Raw genomic sequence first — 17,907 nt, forward strand, 5'->3', positions numbered from 1 at the left:
ACTGACAGTTATTTTCATTATTGATTACCTGATATATATACTTGATTATTTTGATTAATTGCTTCCACCAGGGAGGTTGTGTTTATCTGTGCCTTTCCGATTAATCTTGCAAATTGCCTGAGCTCACCCAAAACGTGCTGGTCACGGTGTGGGTGCTCCCAGTCAACATTAACACATTTTGTTGGAAATGACAGTTCCAGTCAAAGTTAGGTCAAGCGAGATGGCCGCATCTACAAAAATGTTGACAAAACAAGAAAATGCTGCTTTACTTGAAGCAATTCTACTTTGGAAGGCAATCTGAAAAAATAATGAAATTCTATTCTCTCTTTTTTTTTTTTTTTTAGAGGTTAATTGTATTTTCGTCACAGCTCAGTCTCAGTCCAACCTGCAGTTTTAGCCTCAGCATGCTAAATTATACCCCAGTAATAATGAAACAGTCAGACGGTCAATTAGGCGCTGCGGCCTCCTCTCAAACCGAACATTAAACTGCTGCCAACCTAGCAGAAATTTTACCTGATTTAAAAATAGATGGACCACTTACCCAATACAGGTTTAAAATCAGTCTTAATTTGTTAAGTGTCTGCCATTAGTCCCTGATTTCTGTTCATTTTGTCTAAAGTTTGGTTATTATGCCAAAAAACAACTTGGAAATCTGAATTCAGGAAGGCTTTTACAACACTTTTGACTATTTTCTCTTACTTTCTTCTGCTCTTACTTGAATGTAAATTAATAAGAATGGTTAAGTCATTGTCTGTATTGGATGTACGTCTGGATCCAAGTGCAAATAACACATTTTTTATTTTTAATAAAATAATTATTAAGGTTTGTGCACTGTTTTGCTCTAAGCAAATCAATGTATGCATTCCTTATTCTTATTTTTATTATTATTGCTATACATTCACATTGTCTGCGTCTGTGTTACGTAAAGCAGTGCTTCTATTACATGTACTGTAAATAAACCAGTAGCAGCAACAGCAGCAGTGGATTACTACTTCTTTGTCATTTTAGGGTCATGTTAACTACTCCAGCCACAATCTTTTTTTAGCTCAAGAAGTGGGGAAATGCATTTTTAATCACCCTAACTATTTATTTTTTATCACTGCCTTGTGTGTGACAGTGTAGGAGTGACATTGCGTACAAAAGAAGGTTCACAGCTGTAGTCCCTCTCCTTCTGTGATTTATTCAGTATTCAGTGGTATTTACTTTGACTACCTAGTGGCACCTTGTTTGAGGAAAAGAACGTATCATAATTTACATATACTGCAGTAAAGAACTTCACTTTTTAACCATCCTAATTGGTGTTTTTGCAAGAATAAATTATCATATAACATTGCTGACCTGGGAAATGCTCTTCTATTAAATAAGTTGAACTTTCTTAATTAGTCTGGGTATTTTTCTTTCGAGATGAACTTTTGATGTTCAGATTCTTCCAGTGTGAAGTAGCCAGTGAAGCTTTCAAAATGTCCTCAAAATGTCTCTTTGTTATGATAATGCTGTGCATACCTTTCTCTCTACAAAGAGCTCTGAGTAGGTTTCAGGGACTGCAACAGCTGTCACCGTCAGTCAGTTAGACTCTAAAATTGCTTTGTTTCTCGTTCTGTTCTTCCTCAGTGAGTCAACCTCGAGTCAAACCGAGTACAATCCGTCGAGGCCCAACTACCATCCAGTTGACCACGCCTGCTGGAAACAGGGCCAAAAGTAAGTCCAGCCCACTTTACTCTGTATTTCATCAACCTACGGTTCCCAGTGACACTGATATTTTCTGCCATATTGTGGACGAGGAGTTTTGGGGTAGTATGTGAGGGTGTTAAAAAGAAATAACTTTACAGGAAGGTTCCTTATGTATGTTGTTATATATTTATAGGGCTACAAATAAGAAAATGCTCCTCATAATTTCTTAAAGCCCCCTGGTCACATTCTCAGATTGCTTTTTTTCCTCTGACCAATAGCCCATAACCCCCAAAGAATCACATAAAATAAAGAAATGCAGCAAATCCTCACAATTGAGAATCTGGAAGTGGAGAATGTTTGTTTGACATTTTCATCTCTGACTTATATCACACATTGATGCTGTTTGCCAAACGAGTATCAAAATAGAAATATCTTTGGATAATAGAATAAATCTTGTGTTTTGAAATAATTTCATCAACATTAGAGTTTATTCAATGTGTGTGAGTGTGATCCTAAAATAAATACAGAAATCTCAGACTGTTAATGCCAACAGGATGCACTATGATTGTAATCACATAAACTGGCACAATTTACCATAATCAAATTTTGTGATGCAAATGTAGACAGGAACTGTTGTTGCCCATCACCCCCAACCTCTTCTCTGCCAATGTTTGTTTTCACTTCTTTACTCGAAGGTAATATCCTGAAACAGTCACCAACATTTGGGATGACAGTCGTATTTGTAGTGTTTTTATTCTCACCTTGAAGCCACATTTTAGTGGGAACCAGCCTGATATTCTCTGTGCAACCTTCCAGAGTCGAACATTTGGAAACTCAGAGGAAATAAATGTTTCAGACCAGGGAAGTGCTCTGACTTCGTAATGGAAGGTCATGGAAAAATCATGGAATTTTACATCCAAGGTCATGGAGCTGCTTAGGCTGGACTTAGACTCAGGTCAACAACTGTGAACAGCCGATTTTTTGTGCATTTTTAACCTGCTTTGAGTATCGGTTCTGTTTACAGCTTCTGGACAGTTGAAGCTACATGTTAGTCACTGAATTGACGCGTAAATTCTTCTCTGTGATTAAATAACATCATTTTAGCTCTCAGATTTTGTCATATTGTCAGCAAAACTCATCTGCTACTGCTGCTAAGGAGAGGTTAAAAAAACAACAACTAAATAGTTATTAGATTTATTTCTTATTTTAAGACTAGTGTTCATAATATTTAAAATGCACCAAGCAAAGCTCCATAGAAAATTATTTTTGTCCCATTTGTCTTCCTCCCACATGGAGCATAATAGATATTTTTCACATGTCAAACCTCATTATAAGGACACGGTTTTCCCTCCATGGCAGCTCTGACCTTTGTCCTCCCCGCTGTTGCTTTCATGGAGTTTTGATAACCCACAACCAAAGCTATCTCTGCTGTTGCACTAATTGCTAGTTGCTCCGAACAGCTGAGTCAACTAAACACTGTGAATGTAAAAATCTGTCAGTGTGGATGCTTCGCTTGCTAACTACATGCTCATCACTCTCCAGAGTGCCGTACTTGGCGGTGGCTCGTACCTTTGAGAAGATTGAAGAGGACTCTGGCAGGTAAGAGCTCCATATGGAGGAAACAGGATTTTTATTTATTTTTTATTCCAGAATGAGGTAAACACCATTTAGGAGAAAGTGTTCGGTACTCTGTTTAAAGGATATAGCACGTACCAAAGCATTTTTACAAAATTACCCCTCAGTTTTCCTTCTGGGAATTTCTAGAATATAATTAAAGAAGTGTGTTCCAGTCAGGAAAAGTGAGGACTGGATTAATTATAATGGGAAAGTCAGGGAACATGAAGGAATTTTACAATTAGGTCACTTTCCAGGAATGCTCAGGAATATATTTTACCAACTGTTTTCACACTTGGGTTTCAGATTTAAATCCTCCGCAACATTTTTGGAAACTTGGCTGATGACTTATTTTATAACTCTTGAGCTGACAAATGACTATAAACCAACAAGAACTACAGTTTTTGGCAGAGGAAATGCATGTGATTCTTCGCTTTAGGAATCCAGATCATACAGTTTAAAGGATTGCTTAAGTGTCTTGCCAGAACATTGAAAACACCTTTACAGACATTGTTTTTACCTTTTTGAGGATATTGAATGAGTAACTTCCCGTTGATGGCTTGTATTTTTCCCACCCACTGCAATTGATGTATAGCGTTTCATAAATGAACTGTTCCTCTGCCTCCCTAGCTTCCATTTCCGATTTAAAACCTCCAGACAAATCTCATTTCTCGCCTCCCAGTATTTACAGGATGGCTTTAAAATTCGTTTAACTCGTCTTCCTTGTCTCAAAGCAATCCTGTTGTCATTTCCTAGGCTGAGAAACATCGAGACGCTGTCGAACCTGTTTCGCTCCGTGCTGCTGCTCTCTCCAGGTAAATGGTATTTTATCTCTCCCATAATGCATGCTGATGTAGCTACACAGGCAGCTGGCTGCCAGCCACTCTATCAAGGAGATGATGATGAAGCCAGGTTGCACATAAAAGTGGGAGGATGAGTCAGTTCATTGATGTGTGTGTGTCTGTTGGTGTGTGTGTGTTTGAGCATGTACCTGTGGAATTCCGATGTGTGTGTGTTTGTGTTGATGCATTGCTCTGTGTGTGTTTTTGATTGTGTGTGTTTTTTTTTTTTTTGGCTGGTGTTGTCTCCGAGTGTATGTGTTCATAACTTTGTTTGTTTATGTTTGTGTGTGAGTGTTTCTTTGCATGTGTTTGGCTTTGTGTGACCACATGTCCTTGGTTTGTGTGTGTGTATATGTGTGAATGCTTATGCTTTCTTTGTAATAAATTGTTTGTGTGTGTTGTTTTTTCAGATGACCTGCTGTGCTGTGTGTACCTGTGTTTGAACCAGCTGGGTCCTGCCCACCTGGGGATGGAGCTTGGCGTCGGAGAGACGGTGCTGATGAAAGCTGTTGCTCAAGCAACTGGTAATTGACACACGCGCTCACAAACAACCATTCGCACCCCAACACTTGCTTGTGCATTCCCAGCCTAACTGCTAATGCCACCCTTCCCTGCTCATCAGCCGCCGAGGCGCCTGCTATTTACCGTCTCGCTCTTGTTTCCAGGGCGACAATTGGACAAAATCAAGGCAGAGGCGCAGGAGAAAGGAGATCTGGGCCTTGTGGCCGAGAGTTCCCGTAGCAACCAGCGCATGATGTTCCAACCGGCCAGTCTGACAGCAGGGGGCGTGTTCAGAAAATTGAAGGAAATTGCCAGCATGAGTGGGAACTCGGTGAGCCACAGAATAACATTTTCATTAGGGGAAAGCAGTCTTGGGCAAATATTGTTTTCACTCTATTTGCCTCTCAGCATTGGGGTCAGGGAGGGAAAAGAAAGGAAACGTTAACGTAATTGTGTATCGAACAAGAAATTATTAGTTTATTTGTCTACTTCAGAGGGAAGAGGGTAATTTTTCAGATTTTGAATGAGTCGTCACCTGGCTGATATCTCACAAGCAATTAGCTCCTTTTTCGTCCCTGTTGCTGCTGGGTGTTTTTTTTTTCCCACACTTTGGATTGAACATGGAGTTTGTACTCGCTGGTGACCTCAGTCTTTTTGCATTCTGTCTCTCCTCGCTCTTCTTCTGTGAATCTCAATTTCCTCCCGCCTGCCTCAGGCCATGAATAAGAAAATCGACATCATCAAAGGCCTCTTTGTGGCATGCCGCTTTTCCGAGGCCCGCTACATAGTCAGGTAAAATAACCCTCTCTCACACAGACACACACATACAGAGACGGGCTCGGCTACATGTGTGACCACTGGCCCACACACACACACACACACACACACACACACACACCTGCATGTATATGGACACAATGATATTGCAGTGCCTTTTTAACTCCGTGTGTATGTATATATCGTGGTGTTTATGGACAGGTCCCTGGCTGGGAAGCTGAGGATAGGCCTGGCTGAGCAGAGTGTCCTATCAGCACTAAGCCAGGCCGTGTGCCTGACCCCTCCTGGACAAGGTGATCTTGAATTTTAAAGGACAAGTTCCCAGTTTTTCAAGTCTCTCTTAAACAAATAGTCAGGTTCCCCATATGTATGTTGAAACCAGTGTCTGCTTGCTGTTCTCATTCCCCCTGTTCATACTGGCTATGATTCCTAAAGCAGTTTCAGTGTAACTGAGGTTAACACAAGGCTTCAACAGTCAGACCCCCTGAAAGTTATATTTAGTGCATAATTCCTCTTTAAGTTCACTGAGCTTACTCACCCAGGAAACACTGGAAAACATAAATGTAATAAAAACTAAGTGTGGAAGATCTGCACTTGATTTATCTAACTCCGACTGCTAAAACCTCCGTATTAGTTTCAGATAAACTTTGAGAATATATTTTTGCAGAGTTGTGAGGACTGTGGGGTTTTTTCCCCCCACCTCTTGAAAAGTTTGCGTTTCACAGTTTCCTTATTTCAGATTAAGTTTGCCGACTTTTTTTATTGAATGTATTTATGAAATGCTTCTGTACTACGATGGAATTATCGCTTTTTAAATTTAAATACAAACCCAAGAAAGAAGTCACACTACAGGAGAGGAAGGTAGTGTCAGAGCAAGTGAATACAGCGTTTATTAATAGAATGCTTGTTAAAACAGCGTTAAAATATTTGCATTCACTAGAAGAGTTATATAAATTTAAAATAGTAAATGTGTAAACCAAGCCAATATATGAATATATAAATATGTCCCTCCCAAGCATGTTGAATTAAAGAAGGAAAAACACCATCTTGGAGTATGTAATTGGATGAATTAAGCCGACACATCTTCTCACCAGCATGTTACTGAATTCATGACTTTCTCAAGGAAGTTTTGACAGCCTCTCTCACACCACCTGCTCTCAGCACTGATCTGTCCTGCTCTCACCAACACCACCTACACCAAATTAAATAAATTAATTCCTGGCTTATTAGTATTCGTGGCTTACTCACGACTGGAGGTATGCTTTAATAAGAGTCAATTAGACCAGAGGCTCGGTAGGGAAATTTGCATTGATCTGTGGTCTGGTCTGGAAATGTTTTTCTTAACATTTTTATTTATTTATTTAACCATTATTTAATCAGGCAGGTCAACTTAGAGCAGATTTATTGTAGGGCTGAAGTAGATCATTACAATGAATGTATTCAGTCATATTTTAAATATAAATATATTATAAATGTCGAACTGGAAACTAAAATAATTTATTTGGCCTTCAAGCTTATATTGTTTCAACCATTTTAACCACAGTGGGACTCAAACTTCATTTTTAGGGTGAGTTCATCCAGTAGTGTAGAAAACACATGTGCAGGTGTAAACAAGTAATTGCGCTGCTGTAGGTCTTGTATGTTTCCTAGCCTTTGAAGTCCCTCTGAACTTTCATCCAACAACTGTTCAGTCATACAAATGTTCAAACACTCTTACACAGACCTGTTTGAAATGCTTTTTTTTTTTTTACCTCCTACCTTATAGTTTTCCCTCCCGCTGTGATCGACGCAGGGAAGGGGATGAGCGCTGAGAGCAGGCGGGCCTGGATCGAAGAGAAGAGTCTCATTCTCAAACAGACTTACTGGTAACTGAAGCCTAAACAAACCTCCTCCTTTCACTTTGCAGTCTATCCTCGGCACCACTACAATGCCTCATCCCCCTTAAGCCCCGTCCCTCATTCCGCCTCACTCATTCTACTCACTTTAATTTTGGATGATATTGATTTTTGTTCTTTTTTGTTTTTCTTCCCAAACACCCTGCCTCATCTCCCACTTACTCCCCACGCTCCACCGTCCAGCGAGATGCCCAATTATGACGTTATTATCCCGGTTCTGCTAAAAGAGGGCATAGACCAGCTTCCCAATCACTGCAAGCTCACTCCAGGTAAGCAGCCAATCAGAATGCAGACAGGCTATGAGATCAAAAATAGTGACTGGTGTCTGTTTATTGATCTGTTCAGCGGAGGGGAGTCAGTTATTTTAGTTGAGTCATTTATCACAGAAAGATAAAAGATACTACTAAACTAAGGATTAGCTCCCAATTACACTGTTGTCAAGCTATTTGTGATAAGGAGCCTTGGCACCAAGGTAGGAAATGAATACCAGCCACCATCTGAACGCCACTAAATTGGGAAACTAAATTGGCTCTTGTTGGTCAGTTAGACAAATCCTAGCAGCTATTTTGGCAGGTAAACAATCGTTATTCAGAGGGCTGTTTTGTCCTTCAGTGCAGGGGAGTTGAAGGAGCTGGTGAATTTCTGGCTAGCACCGGCCAGTTTGGTCAAACCGTTAATGTCCCTGTCATATCTGGGTCTTTAAGCTGCTATTAAAGGAATTGTTTTCTTCATGTATTTTCATTATATCACTCCTCTGCTTCTTTTTAAGATCAACTTAGCAGCACAGCCCAAGGGGGGGGGGACTGAGTCTGAGAACTTTCATATTACAGCCAAATGAGAATACAAACAAACTAATTTCAACTGTGGTTTTGTCGCAGAAACAGTTGTGGGTGTGATGCCGATGTGTCATGTGGAAATGTGTCAGTGAAGCTGATTTCACAGATCTGCCTTGTTACCATAACCTGCAGGCCTGTTAGCGACAGCCCCACCCCTCCTGCTATCCACACACATGAAAGTGGCAAACTTCTTCTGGACTAACTCACAATTAGATTCTCAGCTATTTATGATTCATGAAAAATTCATGACTATATATATATATATTTTTGTTTTGGTCGCTTTGGTGTCCTGCTGTTTACTTACCCCAAACTCTTCGGCCACCTTTCCTCTCCCAGGCGTACCGCTCAGACCCATGTTGGCTCACCCCACCAAGGGCGTCGGCGAGGTGATGAAGAAGTTTGACGAGGCGGCGTTCACTTGCGAGTACAAATACGACGGAGAGCGAGCACAGGTGTGTTTGTGTGCATGATGATGGCAAAGTGACAGAGTGCAACTGTTTGTTTGTCTTGCGTTTGGCAGCGAACATATGCCTTCTGAATTTAGTATGCATATACCTTTCGGCTGTGTTCTTTGAATGTGAGGTATTGCTGTTCTGGGTCTCGCTATGTGTTAACTTCACTGTGTGCTCATATGCATGGTGTTTCGGTACAGTGCGTGTGTGTATGTGTGCCTATTCTTTTAAGATAAACAGTAGTGCTGCTTTTGCCCTGGGCCTGTAGGCAGAGCAAGCTACTCCCGTTGTGGACTAAAGGAGAGGAGGAGGAGGAGGAGGGGTGGTGGGAGATGGAGAGAGGTGAGGAAAGAGGCTGGAGACAGTGAAGGCGAGACTGATAAAAGGGGGAGAGGGGGACTAAAAACGAAGACACAAGGGGAGAAAGCAGTGGGGATGAGGAAATTTCGAGAGAGAGAGAGAGACATGAAGAGACCAGCAAGAGAGAGATTGTAATGTAAACCCCTCCAGCTGTATTGTTAATTTTGGACAGTCATGCCAATAAAGTGCCTTTGAACTGAGAAGAAGAGAGATGAGCAGAGAGAGAAACAGAAACAGAGAGAGAGAGAGAGGATGGAGACAGAGCGAGCGAGCCACATGACGTCCTCCTCTTCCCTCGCTCTCTCTCTCACTGTGGTCTCACTGCAGTGAACATTACCTCGAACGGCCAGAAGGGGGACCCATGATACGCCACTGAGTTAAACACTCCCTCCCTCTGTGTGTGTGTGTGTGTGTGTGTCTTTGTGTTCAGGGTTTATGAATAGCCATAAGAAAGTGTGTCTCTGCGAGTGTGGCATTTGATGAATCAAAACTGTGTATATATTCATGGACGTGTGTGTCCCGTATAATCAGTCAAGTTAGTGAGCGTGGGCGTTTCTTTGTATTTTACAGAGCTCATTGATCAGTAGAAAGAAAAAGAAAAATGTAAATCAGCAAAAGTTATTTGTCGTCCCTGCCAAAGTGTTAAAGCCTGAATGGAACGTGTCAACAAATGTTGTGCACAAGACGGTACAAGATGGCAATGAATGAATAAGACGACTGCAAATCAGATGGTAGTTGACTACAGTCCACATTAAGAAAGGACAAATAATTAAAGAAAGACACACCATGCAAGGAAAGGGATAGCAGAAGATAACAGGGCGAGACTGACAACAAGATGCTGACAACCAGTGTTACATGGTAGGGTTGGGCGATTGGACGAATGTATCCATCGCCTGTTGTTGTTTTTCTGTCATTTTATTTTGTTAATTTAATGGTCTGCATCTGAAGACTGGGAGCCGCTCTGTGACAGACGTTCAGCGGTGCAGTACGCACACTGAGCCGGAGAACGAGCAAGAGGAAAAACAGCTGTAGAGCCAGAATATTTTCACATCTAACAGCAGTGAATGAATAGTTTATTTCGACTAGTTTGACAACAGGGAATACAGTAACAAGGTGATTCTTAGAGGCTCCAACGAAGACTGTAACTCCAGAGAAAGATGGGCACACAGCAGGAACAACCTAGGCCAGGAGAGGAGAGGCATGAAGCGGGGTAAAGCAGCGAGGGAGGTCAGGGGCTTAGGAGTGGAAGCGAAGTAGAAACAGAATATTTTCACATCTAATTCTGTCAGATGGTTCGATACCAGAGTTGGTGATTATCGGAACAGTGTAAAGATGAATAAAGACGGTTTGGCGAGTTTTATTTTGTTTGAATGGAGTGTTTTAACATTGCTTAACAAGGTCTTAGTTCAGTATAAGAGAGAAACTTGAATTTTGAAGGTGTACGGATGTATTTTTCTGTTTAACGCAGAAAACTGGCGTTGTGCCTTTCCTTTCTTGACATTTGGTGAGTTTATGTTGTGTGTTAAAGCGGTTAGAGCCCATTACACATAGTAAACTCGCCAACACATTGCGGCACACATCCATCTATCAGACTTGATCATCAAATCTGAGCTCTGTTTCTTTGTTCTGTGTTATTCAGTGTATTGTGTTTGTTTTTATTCCCCCCACAGATTCACATTCTGGAGAGTGGCGAGGTTCGAATATTCAGCCGCAACCAGGAAGACAACACGACCAAATACCCTGATATCATCTCTCGCATTCCCAAGGTAAAACACTTGAACACACAGAGTGCTGCGGCTCAGCCCCAGGGAGAGAGAGAGAGGAGAGTCAGCCTGAGCTATGATTGTCAAATGAGGGCTTTTACAGGCGTGCGGATAACAACTCCACACATTTATCTCGCTCCATCTGTCTTTCATTTTGCCTCTTTTTCTCATCCTGTCACTCATCCTTGTGCCCACTCCTCCTCTCTGCCTCGGTCTGTCTCAGTTTGAAACCTGAAACCTTAAAAGTTTATTTGTTCTTTTGCTTGTCTCTACCCTTCTTTGTCCTTTTTGTTCCCGTTCAGTCACCAAGCGCTACCACTGACCATTAAATCGCTCTCTTTTTTTTAATTTAGAGAGGTGTCTGCTAAGGATGGATATTTTAAACCACCTTGTCGTGAAACTTTATCTCTCTGACGGTTGTTAAAAACACTGGTTGTTAAAATTAAGATTGCAGCTGTGGGTAGGCTTGCCAAATTAGCGTGGTTCTGCTTGCATGGGGAGAAAGAAAGAGATCACCACTACCTGAAGCTTTGGCAGTTGGCCTGGGGTTATCTGAGCCCGCTCACTACCTCAACACCTGCTGTGTGTGTTTTTCTGCTTTAGGAAGGAACTGCAATGATGTCTCCACTCTCTCCTTTCTCATTTCACTGTTGTTGTTTTCAAGACTTTTTCTGAGTACCCAACTGTTATTGAAATGTCAGTAACATTAAAAGAAATTCCTATCTAGTCTATCAGGGCAAGTTAATGAATCTGTTAAATTCTCAGAATATTCAGAGCTTTTGACTAACTAGTCCTTTGCTAGAATTTATTTAGGCATACTTCATAATGTGAGTTTATAAGAAGAAATAGGTGCACTTCTCTTCCACTGAATTTTACTCGGTATCTGCTTCAAAAAAGGTGCAAGAATCACCTTATGTCTCCCATCAGTTAAAAAAAAATTCACCCAAGTGATCGTTTGACAAAACAAAAATAAGATGGTGTTTCGATTTTTCCAGTATGCGTGCAGTTTCTCAGGTCAGACCTATCCTTAGTGGACACTGAGTATACTCCCAAACAGATGTATGACAGGCAGCTGCAGGCACGAAGTAGCTCTGTTTATACTTTTTCCCGTGGTCCGCTAAGAGGTTGTCTTCCTGGCTGGGTCCCCCATAGTGTAGTCACTGTCCACACTACAAATTGGCGGTATGAAGATGTCTGCACGGAGCGTACGCGCACACTGTCTGTCTATTAAATTTATGTCCTACAGACCCTCATCTCATTTCTTGTCAACTCTATCTTTTTTCTAATAGAAACATAAAAAAAATACTCCATACCGTTCCACCCGCAAACCAGCGGGAGGCCTTTATTGTGAAGTAGCCACAGGAAATACTGTGTATTTGCCATCGAGCTAGCTGGGTCGTACCATAGTTTGTAGAAAGGTTGTTCTTGGAAATGTTGCAGGGGAGGAATGGTGAAAGAGGAAACCGTCATAGTGCGATTGTAGCGATGCTCATACTGCAGTTTGTGTGAACCATCACATCGTTCCTCTCTCACACCGTGTATCACATCATTGCACATAACATCTGCCCTCTGACGTTTCTCCTGCACTGATTTTAATTTCTCCGTTTTCTGCTCCTTTTGTCCTCCCAAGAACTTTAAAAGCTACATGGCTCTTTGTCTCTCACTCTCACCTTATTACTCCGTCTGTCCACCTGTCGCTTTCTCATGTCTCTCCGTCTTATCACTGCTCTCTCCTTTCTTCTTCATTATTTCTTGATGGTACCTGTTCGGTCCCTCACTTCTCGCTGCTCTCCTTTCACCTCTCTTTCTCCTCTCTTCTCACTCTTGTCTTATTCATTCTTGTCTCTCTCTTCCTCTCATCTTTTTTCAGCACTTTGATTCAGCCTGTCTGCAATTTTACCTTTTTGGTCTCCCTCTCTGCTTCTTATACCCTTCCCCTCTCACCGTCTACGCCACTTACATATTCTCTCTCGCTCTTTTTCTCCATTGCATGTCGATGCTCCTGACTGCTGTCTTCTCTCACCTTTTTTTTTTGTTTTTGCTTCCTCTTTATTCTCTTCTCACCTTCTCACTGTTTTTCTTTTGCACTCTTTTTCCACACATCTCCCCCTCCCTATTAAACCCTTTTCTTTTTTCTGTCTTTTCTCTCTTGCTCCTCTCCCATCTCTGCATTCTCTCTACACTCCTTAACTTGTAAAATTTGTCTTTCTTTTTTTTATCTCTCTCCTTTGCTGTCTCTTGCCTTTCTTTCTCACTGTTACCCTCTCTTTAAACTCTAAGGTTTTTCTGTGAAAAAACATTCAAACAGAATGAAAAGTTTGGGTGTTGGTGTTTCATTTGCATGCAGCGAGGAAGACTCACCCTTTTTTAAATGATGCCATTTTTTCATTTTTTTTTTTAATTTCAGCTTGGAACAATTTTCTTGTTTATTTAATGTGTGACTCTTAATTTATTACATCTAATTTACCACAATTGTGCTGTAAAAATAGCCCACGTCAGTTGTTTGAATGAAGCTTTCATCAAGGAAATCGATTGCTGATCATTAACATGGCAGACAACTGATGAAAGAGATTGCTTAAATTAAAATTTGCATTCTTAGTCTCGACATTACATTGTCATGGCTGTGTGTGTCGACACATTTTCATGAACACAGTAATGAACAATGCCTGAGTGAAACTTCACACTAACAGTGCATAGATAAGATGGTCTGATTAGATTTTACAGCACCTTGCTGCATTATTTTGCATATTAATGAGGGGAAACTAATTCTCCCGAAGCTACCATACTGCCTTAATGCTTCTAATTGTGAATTAATATTAATGCATTAACGCATTAATATTAATACAAATACATTAATTGGTACTTAATGTATTACTTAGCCTAATGACCTTGTGAGTTTAACTGGTTATATGTGATATATTTGATTGAGTTTCCAAACAACCTGTTAACTCTAATGTGGCTCTTGCTCTTAACTGTGGCTCTCTCTGATCAGCTTTCAGATATCACTCGCTGATCTGCTCTCAATCTGGTTCAAGTTGTAAATATAAAGCATCCTGGTGGCCCCAAATCGACCAGGACGCAGGAGATTAACATCCCTAAGCTTCACACACAGGATTTGGTGCTTCAGATAATTAGCAGCCACTCTGTCTGATCTAGAAAATCAGTAGTGATAGTCAATACAATCTGCCCATAGATGGTTTATACCCAGCCTAGACCCTGTTAGTTTTTTCCTGCATGGGGAGTCTGGGGTCTGTCGCCAAAGCCTTTTAGTTAATGCAGAAGTAAAGTGTAAAAAGCAAACTGCAAAATGTTTTTGGTAAAGCTTTCTGCACAACGTGGGCATCCGACCAAAAGAGTGGGTGTGTTTAACGATTTGGTAACTGGTTGAGTAGAAGAGATGGTAGCAATAGACATGCCTGCTCAAGAGTAGCGATTAATGTAGTGTGGGAAAAAAATGTTAATGTGTTGACTTGCAAAGCATTTGGTAACAAATTGAGGGCAGCAGTAGGTCCTGGAAAAAACCCAACATGCCTTCAATTTGATTGCTTGTATCCATGCCTTTTAAAATCTATCAAGTTTGTTATGTTTACTTCAATAAAACTCCCAGACAATCCCCTGATTGCAACAGCAGATGTGGCTTATATGCAGATTGGCAAATAACATCATCTCAAGCCTCATCTCTGTACTGATTACAGTATAATCTCTTATCTCTTTATTCATTTATTCCCTTTTGCTGTGTCTTCATTATTCCTTTCAAAAGGTGAAGAAGGACTCTGTGGTATCCTGCGTCCTGGACTCGGAGGCGGTGGCCTGGGATCGTGAGAAGAAACAGATCCAGCCCTTCCAGGTCCTCACCACCCGTAAGAGAAAGGTATGGATAGACAGGACTATATTAAAGTGGGAGAAGAATGAATGAAATGCTGTGGGTGTTAAAAAGGGTAGAAAGTAGGAGATGATGAGAGAGGAAGAAGTGAAAAGGTTGAAAAGAGAAAACAAGACGGAGACAAAGACCAAAAGGTAGAGGAGAGGAAGATAATGGAGTGAAATGATCCGGCAGACGGAGGGAGATGGACGGTGAAAGAGCAGACAGAAAGAGGGGGAGATTGATAAGTACGAGACAGAAGAGTCAAATGGATTGAGGAGAGAGGAGGGGTTGTGAGATTGCAAATGTCAGCGCGGTGTTTTTCAGTTTTGATCAGAATAACGGCCTCTTTCCACTACACCAATCACATTAGAGGGAAACCTTGTCTTTTTTTTATGCATGATGACCTCTTTGTAAATTAGGAGAGGAGAAATGAGAACATGATGATGAAAATGGCTGAAAATGATTATCCTGATGATTTTTTGCTAGATGCTGTTACCGCCACTATGAAATCATGATTATTTGTAATGATGGTTTGATGCACAAACTGATTGTACTGTGCTTCTGGCATTTTTGTAACAACATCTCCACTGCTTTACTACCAATGAGCGTTCTTGCCGAAATGAAATATTTCAGATGAGGAGATGAAACCCGATACGGACTAATTAAACATCCTTAATAGGCGGAGGGGAAAGTAATGAGGGAGTGAAAAGGAGAATGAAGGAGAAAAGGGGATAAATCAGGAGACAAATCCTTTAGGTTTTGAAAAGGCAAAGGCATTTTATTTGTATTCCTGATCACATCCCTTTACCACTGGTCAGAGGAGCTTTCATTTTGGATGTTTTCTTAAAGAACAGAGAGAGCCAGTTGCAGCAGCTGTTTGTATGTTCAAACGCAGCCTAGTTATAACATGTTTACTAAGTAGAGATTTACTTAATTCCAACTGGTTGCTTCACAAAAACGATTTCTTGCACAGGGATTAGCAGTTAAATATTTACATCCAGTAACTGTTACCTAGGTAACGGAACCAACTGTCATAGCTAAGGTGGGCTTGCTAATACATGTTGAGAGTGGAGAGCGAAAGAGAGACCTCTTAATTGATGCTTGATGAAATATTTTAGATCACATTTCACAAAAATAGCACGCCGCACCTCAAATGACACAATCTGTGACCGAATAACTGCAGGTAACATTAGGTTAGCATAATCTGTTATGTCCCACCCTGCTCCATTTCTCCACGTGTGCATATATAAATAAAATAAATAAATAAATAAAAAGATTACTCTTGCATTTACAAAGGATTGGTAAATTATGTCTGACAACAAACATCTACTCAGATGGCGTTTGGGGGTTTATATTCTGATATTAAAATAGTATCTTACATCAATAGAAATGGGCTTACAAGAAAGCCAATTTCCATGTTTATAGATGTGAGACCAAATATACAAAATAGGAAAACATGAATAGTTTATTCTGTGTGCCTTCATACTTGACATGCATCAAATAATCTGATCTCATATTGGATGTGTGTTATTCGGTCTAGGTATGTATGAATAAAACCAGCCCATACTTTGACACTCAATCCAGCTTCACATTTTCATCAAACTGAAATAATTTAGGATTTTCTTTTCTGCCTTCTTACAGAGGTGCATGCAGGTTATATAAAGCATGAACCTTTCTCACTTCTATTGCCAGAGGTGGTAGTAGTACTTCCAACATTATTTATACTAAAATATTGTAACACACACACACTCGTGGACAACTCATGAACGTGCACTTAACACGGGCTAAGAAGGTCACCGAGCTTGCTGAAGCGAGCACTGCTAGATCCTGGAAACCAAGTTTTTAGAGAGTCCCAGCACTGTGTGCATCCGTTAAACTTAAGAAATGTATTGAGTACATTTTCAATTTTCCATGTATAGTTGCAAGCAGTCTTTTTCTTCCCTGCCCTTGTTGGTGTAATGCTGTGTTTCTTGTTGTGTTACCACATGTAGCATACAACCATTGGTGAATAACATTACCCACTCAAACAACAATGCTCTGTAGAGGTACTAGGGTTAACAAAAGCCTCAAATTAACAAGTTTGAGTGGTTCTGATAATGTAAATCACTAGTAGGAAACTATCTAGGAACTAAAAGAAGGGACACACAAACATAGTAATGGATTAACGAATAGCTGGTGCAACACAGTCTTGGAATTCAATATTACTTCGACACGGTTATGGAGAAGTCCTGGAATTTTATAGCAGGGCCATGGTGGAAATGCCATAATAAGGCGGAGTCGAGACTGACAGGAGTAAACAAGAGTAGAATAACAGGATGAGGTGCAAGACAGGTGAGAGTAGAAGTCGCTGGAGAAACAGAAGAGGTGAGAGAAGTGAGTCAAGGTGCAGGACGAGAGGGAGGAAGACGACGAGGAGGTGCGATGCTCTTTAAAGTTAGAGGGGAAACAGGGGAGGGCGGTTAACTTTCAAGACGAACGGGAGAGAAATCAAAGAGCTCTTTGTAACAAGTCCCAAGGTTGGATGTAGCGATTTGTGAATAAGATGCGTCTATTTGCATATTTTTGTCGAGGGAAAAAATATTAAAATGTATTTGTGTGTGTGTGTTGATGCCTCCCTACAGGACGTGGATGCCTCAGAGATCAAAGTCCAAGTGTGTGTGTACGCCTTTGACCTGCTGTATCTCAACGGCGAGGTAAGGCCAGCGCTGATGAGGAAAAGTATTACCCAGAGATCTCACTCAACACTCCCGCTGTCATTTAAAACTGGCGTGAGTGTGTGCATGTTCATTGTTTGTGCGCGTGTCCGCGTGCCCGTCACCCCGCTGAGGTGCCAACAACGTCCCTGAATGCCAATGATGGTGCTACTGGAGGCCGTAACTAGATAATGATTGTAATGCTCATTGTAATTCCAGCGGAGTGTGTCTGAGTGTGTGTCTGTCTGAGATTGTCTCTGAGTCTGTGTGTATGAGAGAGAGAGAGAGAGGCTGTGTCAGATGGTGGTTGTGTGTAAATTGTGACGGAGTGTGGGATTGAGAGAGTGTATGATTCCAAACAAATATACACAATTTTGAAGCTAATTTCCTAAAAGTCAGCCAAAGAAAATGCAAATCATTGACTGTTTCCATCAGTCAATGATGTCAGTTTTCCCAAGTGGACGAAAACAAAATTACAGAATTAAGAGCACCAGAGACTGAAGTTGTGCCATTTCATTGCTGCTTCTCACCTAATATGGCATTTATGTAAATGTTATGAATTAATTTGTCTCTGTACACACATACTTTCTGTCTTTTTTTGGTCTGTTGCTCTTTTTTAATTCATTTATTTTTTTTTA

At 40.9% G+C, this 17,907-nt stretch overlaps 1 protein-coding gene across 1 annotated transcript in view; it reads left to right on the top strand.

Annotated features, from left to right (window-relative positions):
• lig1 (ligase I, DNA, ATP-dependent) overlaps positions 1-17,907 on the top strand; it is a gene marked incomplete in the record, with an annotated part of 41,099 nt that overhangs the window by 9,314 nt on the left and 13,878 nt on the right. The window contains 13 exon segments of the mRNA XM_035671197.1: positions 1,612-1,698; positions 3,214-3,270; positions 4,042-4,100; positions 4,538-4,651; positions 4,793-4,959; positions 5,344-5,420; positions 5,607-5,698; positions 7,171-7,270; positions 7,484-7,569; positions 8,473-8,588; positions 10,619-10,714; positions 14,472-14,582; positions 17,198-17,269. Coding sequence (XP_035527090.1) covers positions 1,612-1,698; positions 3,214-3,270; positions 4,042-4,100; positions 4,538-4,651; positions 4,793-4,959; positions 5,344-5,420; positions 5,607-5,698; positions 7,171-7,270; positions 7,484-7,569; positions 8,473-8,588; positions 10,619-10,714; positions 14,472-14,582; positions 17,198-17,269 — 1,234 coding nt within the window.

Source organism: Morone saxatilis, unplaced genomic scaffold (assembly GCF_004916995.1).
Source record: "Morone saxatilis isolate NCDOM2014 unplaced genomic scaffold, NCSU_SB_2.0 Contig23, whole genome shotgun sequence".
Lineage (NCBI taxonomy): Eukaryota > Metazoa > Chordata > Actinopteri > Moronidae > Morone > Morone saxatilis.